This window comes from Tamandua tetradactyla, chromosome 7 (assembly GCF_023851605.1).
Source record: "Tamandua tetradactyla isolate mTamTet1 chromosome 7, mTamTet1.pri, whole genome shotgun sequence".
Lineage (NCBI taxonomy): Eukaryota > Metazoa > Chordata > Mammalia > Pilosa > Myrmecophagidae > Tamandua > Tamandua tetradactyla.
The window spans coordinates 134,263,834-134,274,652 of NC_135333.1; the positions used below are offsets into that span (position 1 = coordinate 134,263,834).

General features: G+C 38.8%; 1 protein-coding gene across 7 annotated transcripts in view; it reads right to left on the bottom strand.

Annotated features, from left to right (window-relative positions):
- The window catches only part of GRIP1 (glutamate receptor interacting protein 1), a 733,183-nt gene that overhangs the window by 38,150 nt on the left and 684,214 nt on the right, over positions 1–10,819 (bottom strand). For 6 of the 7 annotated variants that reach the window (XM_077111339.1, XM_077111343.1, XM_077111338.1 and 3 more), the window contains exons 16-18: positions 8,498–8,642; positions 5,327–5,466; positions 4,963–5,157 (exon numbers count right to left, since the gene is read on the bottom strand). In XM_077111339.1, coding sequence (XP_076967454.1) covers positions 4,963–5,157; positions 5,327–5,466; positions 8,498–8,642 — 480 coding nt within the window. The remainder of the gene's footprint in view (positions 1–4,962; positions 5,158–5,326; positions 5,467–8,497; positions 8,643–10,819) is intronic. The other variant, XM_077111341.1, reaches the window with a different exon arrangement.

Sequence of the window (10,819 nt, forward strand, 5' to 3'; positions counted from 1 at the left end):
TTGCATTGTGAGCAGCCTGCAGGTGCTGAGCTGATTACTGGCAAAAAGCAAAGGCTCACTCACATGTATGACACTGTGAGCTGGGGGCAAGTTTTGCTATCCTGGAACATGACCTGGGCTCTTCTTTCTCAGAACCTGTAGCAAACTTCCAATTCAGGAAGAACTCATCTCTTTCAAAGCTGCGTAATAATTTAAAAGCACCAATAGATGTATGCCAGGTTATTACCATAAAAGGAAAAAAGGGAATGTGAAAAAACTAATAGCAGATAAAGGGTTCTTGTAAGAAAAAAGGCTGTTATGGAACCAATGATAGGTATGACCAAATATATCATCATAAAATGTTTTAAAATACACTATAAAGCCATCAACCATAAAACAAAAGATCAAAGCAAAGAGCTCAGAGGAAATTGGGCAAGACAAGATGTAGAAGGAAATGAAACACAAGCTTGTAGAAATTAGAAAAAAATGAAAGAGAAAATAAAATCCTACCAGTGGGCAGAATTTTGATGAGTCTCCTGCTCTGTGTGAATATATATATATATATGTCGCATGTTGTATGCTTTAACTACATTAAAAGAAAAGTTGGACTCTGTATCCAATTCTGATAACAACAAAAGTTGATATCTTTTATCAGTTTTTATGATCCATGTGAATACTACACCAAAACATGGAAATAAACGAAGTAAGCATCCAATTATAGTAAAAAGAGGAACAATCTAGGAAGAACCGAATAAAAGAATTTATAAAATTAAAAGCAAAAATGTATTAAACAAAAATCCAAACACAGTGAAAATAATAAAAACTTAGAGTGTTGGTTCTTTGGAAGAAAAGTACTGTGGGGACTGAATCATGTGCCCTACAAAAGACATGCTCAAATCTTAATCTGTGTTCCTGTGGAGTGAACCTATTTGTAAATAGGACCTTTTGAAGCTGTTATTATTAGTTAAGATATGGCTAAATTGAATCACGGTGGCTCTTAATTTCTATGACAGGAAACCTTACAAAGAGGGAAATTTGGACACAGTTAATCAATAGAAACCAGAAGAAGCCAGAAAAGAAAGAGATTGTCACGTGATGGAGTAATGCCATCACCAGAATGCTACCTACTCTAGAAGAAAGGACTGTCTTGCCAGCATCTTCAGTTTGGACTTCTAGCCTTCAAAACTGTAAGACAATAAATGTTTACTGTTTAAGCCAACCCATTGTGTGGTATTTGTCAGAGTAGCCTGGGAAAATTAAGACACATACTAAATAAAATAAACCATCAGCTAATATAATCATGCATTGGCCTTTGTTAAAGCCAAGTAAAGCAATGATAGGTTTTTCTCAGAGTTAGAGGAAGGAATGAATAAGACAAAAGAGAGCCAAAGCATAAGATTTTGATAAGGCAGAAGAGCATGAACACAAGGGTCAAGGGATGGGGAGTGGAAGAATCTGATTGTAGTAATTAGGATTAGGTGTCAACTTGGCCAGGTGATGGTGCCCAGATCTGTTGCTGTGGACTTAAATCATCAGCATGTGAACTTCATCTATGGCTGATTATACCTGCAGTTGGCTAAGGGGAGTGCCTTCGGCAATGAGTGACATTTTAATTTGATCAGCTGGAGGCTAAAAAGACAAGTCAGAAGAGAGAGAAGCAGCTCAGCATAGCTCAGCTCAGTGCTCAGAGCCAACACAGACCCAGATGTTTGCAGATGCAGAAGGGAAATGCCCCAGGGAAAGCCATTTGAACCCAGAAGCCAGGAGAGAAGGCCAACAGACATCACTGAGCACCTTACCATGTGACAGAAAACCCAGACGAAAGCCAGCTGCCTTTCTTTCGAAGAACTGTAATATGCAACTAAATAAATCCCCTTTACAAAAGCCAGTCCATTTCAGGTATATTGCATTCTGACAGCTTTAACAAACTAAAACACTGACACTGGGGCAGACTAGAAGAAATTCTATGTCCAGGGAGCTACACAATGGAATTGAGGGTCATCCCATAGTGGGGTTTCCATGAATACATTCCTTCTTTCCCCATCACTTTGACCACTCTTTCCTAACTCCTTTTCTATTAACCAAATACTACTTAGCATTGTTGGTACTTATTTGTTTACTTGTTTATTGTCTGTCCTTTTAGCTGGGGTACCTTTTCTATAAGAACAATGTCCATGTTTCTTTTGTCCACCATTGTATAACCATCACACATTGTCCTTATGTTGTACCAGCTGTTACATATCTGTCAAATGAATGAATGGGGCAACTGCACATTTTGGAGAAAAGCAGACAACAATAAGGATTGCGGCTTCAAAGAATTCAATTCCCAGCCTGGGGAGGCAGGTGTGCATAATAGAGGTCAGCAATATCCTTTTGGGAATGGATATTATATCCATTATTATATATTTAAAGGGAGAATGAAAAAGGTGTGAGCTGTGACAGAGAGCCTGCTGGGAAGTTGGAGAGTTGGGATGGAGAGACAAGCTACATCTAACAATGTGATATCTAATAGGGAAAAAAAAGTATGGTTCTCATTTTTAAAAAGTCAACTTGACAACCACAGACTGGAAAGATCTGATTTAACCCAACAATACAAGTTGAAAAAAAAAAGACTTTAGTATCTTGGTAAACAGTAAGCTCGAAATGTGTGACAGATACGATGTGACCACCAAAATTCTCCTATCAAGGCAGGCTGCATTGATAAGCACTACTATCTTCAATGATGAAAGCTGAGGCTTCCTTTGCTTGGGGCGTCAGATTGTTGTATGACTTTCCTTTCTCAGCACTACACTTTATTAAGTATAGAGTTAATAAGCTTATTAATAATAAGTTAATAAGCTTATTAACTCTACGCATATTCAGAAGAGAGGACTCAGGATGATTAAAATACTCAAAAATAACTTATGGAAGGCACAGGTAAAGAAACTGGGGCTATTTCACTTGGAGAAGAGAAGACTCCAAAAAGAGACATGAGAACTGTGTTCAATCAAGTATCTGAAGGGCTGTCAAGTGGAAGAGGCATTAGCTTAATTCTGAATGACCTTGATGGTAGTACCAGGACTTAAAGGCAAAAGATTAAGCAGACAGTTTGGAATGCAATACGCAAACACTTTGGAGCCACCAGAGTTGCATGGAGAAGGGAGGCTGCCTCAGCAGTTAGGGAGCAACTTGCCATGGCAGGCGCTCAAGTATGCAGCGTGACGACTTCCTGCCAGGCTGGAGAAGATATCAAGTGCCATGCTGGATGTCGGACTCGATGACTTCTAAAGCCTAACACCAAAATTCTGTGATCAACACTAGCACTTTGACTTCCATGTTGGTTATGAGAATGACTTGAGATTAGGTATGATAAAGTGCTTTACAAACTCGCAAGTGTTTTGCAAACATAAGGTAATTGTTAGTATCCTTTTAATTACTTTGGTGGACTTCGGTTCTGTCCAGATTGCCATTATGTCTATTCATCTCTGATCTCTCTTCAACCTCATAAATATTTCTAATTTGTAAATGCCAAATTTAACATTATTATGACTACTATTTCCTATCTAGGATTTCAAATTTTTGAGATGTTTCATAAATAAAAAGTGGTTCTTCATTTTTTTTTTTTACCAGAGAGGCAAAAGGCCCCATATTTAGTGTGCTGATCTCTCTTCTAATCCTATGTGTAAAGGGACTGAGTGGACAAGTTCTTATAGAACTCATTAAAATCAATAACATCCTTCCAAAAATATCTGTGTAACAAGAAGGCTCTACATTGCAAGTAGTGAGCAACTTACTTTAATAGGCAAACACAACCTGAGGGGGTGGGCAACCCCTCAGAGTCTATACTAATAGGATTTGACTTGGGTCTTTTTTCCAAAGCCTCTTCTAGTGGCCCCCAAACTTTCAGGCAACAAGAGTGTCTGTTATATGGTGGCACAGCCAACTTGTGACAAGAAATTATGACTAGGAAAAATTAATTTCCAGGTAAGTTAAAGTCCCAGTTTTATTTTAGGTGTTCAAAAAATATCCTTCACTCTTCAGAGAACTGAACAGAGAGTGACAAAGAAAAAGGCAGGCTGAGGAGAAAGCTAGGAGAACCAAGAAGAGAGAAAACTGGATACAAAGTCTCCTAACAGTACAGTTAACTAATTTAAAAGTAACCCTCATACTCATACATGTGATTTCCAAACTGTCTATTTATTTTAGCTTCTGGTTGACTTAAGCCCAGAGCAGGAAAGAGTTTCAGAGGCTAGAATTTACACAAGGCACTAAAGAGAAGGTAAGGCTCAGATGAGAAATAACAAAGATACGGTGAAAAAATTTTGACATTTTGTGTGTGTGTGCTGTGTCACACTGGAAAGGCAACATATTTTTTAAAGAAGTTTTAGTTTATATTCCAATACTTTGGGTGCAATTTATATTCTTGAGTAAGGTTTAAATTATAATGCACATTGGGTTTATGAATATAATTTCTGTGAAGAAAAATGATCTAAGCATATCATATATTATGATTACAAGTCTCTAATAATAAGTATTTTGGGAAAACCCCACAAGTTTCTGTGTAAAGTCAGCAAGAGGCAGCATTAAATGGGGCCACAAATCTTATGCATACCTTCAGCACTCCCCAGTCCATCTTTGTAAAGAGCTTGCTAAAAAGAGAACAGTGGGGACTATTTCTAGTGAACCACTTGATTGAATGATGTGCCCCGTACAAACCATGGTTTGCATTGTTAATTTAAGCTTGAAGAACAAGCTATGGATCAAATCTTTGGATAACTAGTGGGAGCCTTTTAGTGCTCAATAAATGTTCTGACTTATCAGCATCAGGAAGAAAGAAGTACAAGGTCAGGTGAGTGAAGGTATTCAGTGTGTTCAATGTGGTTGCACTGGCACAGACTGAATGTCAATAAATAGTCTCCTCATGAAGCAGAGGGTGAATCTTTGAAAAAAATGGAAGCAGCAATGATAAGATCTCTGCTGGCCATCCCCAAGGCTTGGATATACCTTGATTCCCATAGTTGGCATCTATCCCAGAGCCATCCCACGAGTCAACAGCACTGTCCACGCTGGGCACTGTGGAAGAGTACATGTCGGAGAGCTTGCCTGGCTTCTGAGCTGGAGAGGAATCCTCCTCCACATCTCCCAGGTCACTCAAATGGCTGGGAATGGGGAATTTCTTGGGACTTGATGCTGACTGGGCTTTAAAGATAGGAAAGGAATTTAAGCATCAGAGTCAATCTAAACAGATACTCAAATACTCCATGACTGGAAAGCCGTTTCCTTAAAAATACACACACAGACACTTGCACGTTCTTTTCGTGCAGGAAATGCTCTGGAAATCCTTAATTGTGGCTTTCGACCCACTTACCATCTGTCTGTTTCTTAATTTTCAAGGTGACGGTCTCTCCTGCCATCTGTAACAAATGAATGGCTTCACTCAGAGGCTTCCCTTTCAAGCTGCTGCTGTTGATGGCAAGGATTCGGTCTCCTATGTGGATCGCGCCAGTTCTGAAACACCAAGTAGTACAGGGAAAGGTAGAAATAATCCCGGTGAGCCACCTGAATATAAATTCCCTGACACATTTTACATATTCCTAACAATGAAGACTTGGCAAGGGTCTCTCGAGGTTACTTCTCCTGGCTTTCTTCAGGGGAATGTTCTAAGACAACTGCATCAGTTATAAATCACTTCTTTTTTATTGTACAGTATAACATATATACAAAGCAAAGAAAGAAAACAGCAATAGTTTTCAAAGCCCTCTTCAACAAGTGCTTACAGGACAGATCCCAGAGTCTCATGGGCTACTATACAATCCTCTCATATCTTTCCTTCTAGCTGCTCCAGAATATAGGAGGCTAGAGGGCTTAAATATTTTTTTATCATCACAATTGACTTTTTTTTCTTCTTTTATGAATAATAACATATATATACAAAAAACCCTATAAATTTCCAAGCATAACAGCACAATTAGTTGTAGAACATATTTCAGACTTGGACATGGGTTATAGTTTCACAATTTTAGGTTTTTACTTCTAGCTGCTCTAAAATACTGCAGACTAAAAGAGATATCAATGTAATGATTCAGCATTCACATTCATTTGTTAAGTCCTATTTTCTATGTATAATTCCACCATCACCTTTGATCTTTCCATCCCTCTCTTTAGGGGTGCTTGGGCTATGACAATTCTAAATTTTTGATATTGGAAGGGTCTGTCACTAATATGCGGTAGGAAGATGGAACTATCTGATGTTCTGTAGAGACTGGGCTAGGTTTCAGGACCTATCTGGATCAGGGACCCATCTGGAGGTTGCAGGCGTCTCACAAGTTACTCTAGTGCCTGGAACCCTTGTGGAATCTTATATATTGCCCTAGGTGTTCTTTAGGATTGACTGGAATGGTCCTGGTTGGGATTTGGCAGGTTATGATAGGTGGCCAGGCCTAACTGAAGAACAACCTCCAGAGTAGCCTCGCGACTATTTGAACTCTCTCTGCCACTGATACTTTATTAATTATACTTCTTTTCCCCCTTTTGGTCAGGATGGAATTGTTGATCCCATGGTGCCAGGTCTGGATTCATCCCTGGGAGTCCTCTACTTTTTTTTTATGAATTACTTTTTAATTACATATGAAGTTAGAAAATTTGTTTTAATTGGTTTTTAAAATGGACTTGTGCATTTTTAAAAAAATTCCCAAAGCCGAGTCATTTCGTAATTCTCCTAAAAATTCAAGGAAATGAACAAATTGCACTAATATTTAGCATGAAGTACTCTTTACTTCTATAGATTTAAAGTGTTTAACACAATTAGCACCCCAGCTCACCAGAAGTGAGATTCAGAGAGATGGGGACATACACCACACCCCCTGGTGTGACGGGGCCTTCCCTGCTGATGATTCCAAGAATCGAAAGGGGCTGAACTCAGGGATCAATTAGTGCTACAACTGAATTCAACTTTGACACCTGCCAGCTGTGTTGACCAGGGTAACTTATTTTAACCTCCCTAGTGCCAGTTTCCTTATCATTTATATGGGGATGATCATCTCATAGGGCAGCCATGATAATCAAATAGGAAAACATCTTAGCACACTTTTGGAATATAGAAATTTAAATTATTTTATTCATGAACACTTGATCTTTTTGCTTCTCTTACCATCTCCATCACTCCCCGTAATTCTGAACTGCAGACAGAATTTATAATTCTGATTCTGCCTTATCTATGTTTATTTGGAGACCACTGGGTACTGAGCAGAAAGTTCAGGGAAAATATAACAACCCAGCCCTTTGCACGTGGGTTGAAGGCTGCCGAGCCGGAGTCCCCTGTACCTCGAGTGTCCTGGCCTTTATGAGGGTTGGACGCAGTGAGCCATGGGGATTAACTCAGCTCAGGGCACTGCTTGTGACTGGGTGCTCTGACCCCAGCTTGCTGCAGGGCCAGCTATGTGGGGCAAGAGAAACTGGGTCCAGTGGAGATAGCACAGGGTCATACAGGCTAGGAGGGGCTGCTTAACAAGTCCACCAATGCATCTACTCTCAAGGAAATTATTTTTTTTCACAGAAATGATATTTTCATTCTTTCACAAAGAATCTCCAGCTTATGAAAGATCTATATCATAAGCGACAGAGCACTTTACCCATAGGTTGCTGAGTCAGATGACTATTAATCTTTTCCTTAATGTCTCTCTAACAGAGACACCTAGGACAGGAAATAAGGGGGACGCCTGAAGAACGCCAAACCATGGGCATCTCCGTTAATATCAGAATATTACATCACAGCAGGGTAACCCTGAATTATCTCAGTACCCTCATATGACAGATAAAGACGTTGGGTGAGCTGACTTCTAAGGCAACTTTAGCTCCAAAATTCTACGCCTCTATTTTACAAACCATTGTCTTCAAGTGCCAGCATAAAGGATGTCTTGTGCGCTGCTGAGCTAGATTGTTGAAGAAAGACATGGTTATGGGGATTGGAATACACCCCATAGCACACTTCAGAAAGAAATGCAGTTTTGGCAGGTGGCAGGTGTCAGTACATCATTGCCAAAGAAACAAAGGGATACTCCAAATTGCAAGATATTATTAAGATAGTCACTACACTTTGTTTCCTGAAATTTTTACTGACGAAGGCTGTGTCATCATCCTCCGTCCTGAAAACACAGCAGTTAAAAGCACAGCACCTGTCAGGTAACAGAGGCTCAGTAAATGTTTGCTGATTAAATTGGACAAGCCTTTTAACCTCCCTGAACTTTGGTCTCCTCCTCTCAAAATGGACACAAGATCAATCTACCTGTAGTCAATTGCGGTCAGTTTATACATTTCTGGAGAGTAATATCAATGCTAAGCTCATGACGTCTTTTATGGCCTGCAAGTCAAGCTGGAGCTCTGACTGAGAGTTCCCATGCTCTAAAATCAATCCTTTGCATAGATTTGAAAAGTCAACAGACAACCAAGTAAGAGAGGAGAGGATGTTTTTATGTGGCAGTGAGGAAGGAAGCCTATCTCAGACACAGGTAATAATTGTAGCAGTTTCTTCAAATTTTACCTTTCAGCTAATCCCCCTTTAGTGAGGCTTGAAATGATTATTGGATCAAACGGCTCTTCAGTTCCTGAAATTGTGATGCCAAGGGGCCCCCCGTAGCGCTTAAGCTCCACAGTGTAAATAATTGCTCCGGAACTTTCTTGCTCATCTGCAATAAATGCCAAGGAGTGATAATTGGTTTCTTTGGAAAAGCAAAGCCATAAGACACACATATTCAAATATAAAATAGGAAATTCAAAACAGCATCATCAAAGCATTATGTCTCAATTATTTTGGAAAGCAACACTTTTTTTTTATAGGATCTTGCATTCTAATATACGGATGGAGTCATCATTAGTACCAGTGAAGGGGAGCATTGCCCAATAGCACAATTTAAATCTGTGAATAATCCACCCAACTGGTATTGTGGGTCTTTAGGCTATGTCCCTGTGCCTAGCCTAAAGTATGCTTGCCTGGCTTACTTTAAAGGGGTGATAAATACCTGTGGAATGAACACATGGCTGCACAGGCAATACAGGCAGAGAGAGCTATTCAGTAACAAAGAAGAGGTTGGGCCATGCAATTTTTATTCAGGTTTTATAAGCAAGCCAATTTTAAAAAATTAATTAAAAATATATATATAACAATAAACAGACACAAACATTCTTAACATATGATCATTCCATTCTACATATATAATCAGTAATTCATAGTATCATCACATAGTTGCATATTCATCATCATGATCATTTCTTAGAACATAGCAAGCCAACTTTTAATATAGAACTGTTGATTTTGCCCAGGGTTGGAGCAAATGAAAACATATACATGATTAAGTGGGGTTTACAGAATTTAGCTTTCAGACAGAGCCAGGAAATCTAGAATTCCACTGACTTTGCATTAAAAAAATGAGTCTGATTGATAAGTTGATGGATATTAAATCAGAAATTTCAATGATTATCTCTCCTCTGCTCTTGAAATGAAGAACCACTGCCAGCTATTCTTTTCAGTAGCATGTACCAAGCTGCCACTTTGTTATAACCAATCTTTTGTTATTTGCCATTAATTTAGGAAGAATGTTTGTGGCACTGGCCCAAATGACTGATGTCATGAGACATCTTCACTATAGCTGGGGTCTTGACTATGTTAGGGTTGCGAATATGAAATCTCAGAATTCAAAGGGTTTTATTTCCTCATGATATGATCAAAGTTCTTGAGCATTTCTTGTTTTATTCCTTGGACCTGGAAACTGTGAATGGTTAAGGAGCCATTTCACACTTGTACCTTAGGATACAATGACATGGTCTAGTAGCTACTTAAACAAAACAGTCAGCTTTCACAGTCATTTTGAATCATAGCGAAGCATTAATAAGTCACATTTTTGCAATGAGAAGCTCTTTATTTATAATATGAAACCCTAAAATAAGGAGGAAAAGAAAAGATTGAGTTGACAATTCAATTATCGGTGTGTGCAGTGAAGAATTACGGTGAATATAAAATGAAAGGTCTACTGAGTAATGTGGAAAGTGATGTGTCCTTCCCTGTGAGGGCTTACTTCACTTCTGGCCATAGATTGGGGAGTTCTGGAATATACCCATTGCCTCCAATTCCTGAATGCTTCTACTCCTAAGAAGCTCCACACAGAGACATTTGGAGAAACTATTTACCACGTACTGCAATGCTTAAACCAATATCTGAGCATATAAAAATTGTCTCCAATATTATCTTGAAAATTTTATATTATTATTTTGTATTTATTAAATATATTACATTAATTATATTTGATTAATACATTATATTAATTCTATATTATATTATGATAATCCATAGTTATATTGGAAGCTGAGAATTTTCCACATCAAGCTTCCATACCCTTGATGGTTCTCACAACTGCTCCCAGCCTGCTGCTTGAGTTGTGGCCAATACATTGGTGATGGTTGGCCAAGGGCTGCTGATAGCAGCATTGGGACTCAGGTAATCAAATAATGACAGAGGTCAAAAGTCTACATTTTTCTACATTATGATACATCATCACCCTTCAGAGCTTGTTTTGAAATAAATGAATAGGGTATTCCTGAATAGATTACATGTACTTTGCAGTTTGTACCACCAACGATATTCTGGGTAAAATTCTGGATGAGTCAATTGATCCAAAACTCCTGGCATTGTTAAATATTGGTACCACTGGGTATGCTGGCTGTTCAGTGTGGGTATATACATCAGAGGAAGAAACATGACCTTTTACTGCTCTCCCTTGAAGGGCAAGTATGAGCTCTAGTCAATGGGCACCATGGATTATGGATTCAGGCATCAAGTCTCCATGAGAGTTTCTCAGAATGTTCGTTG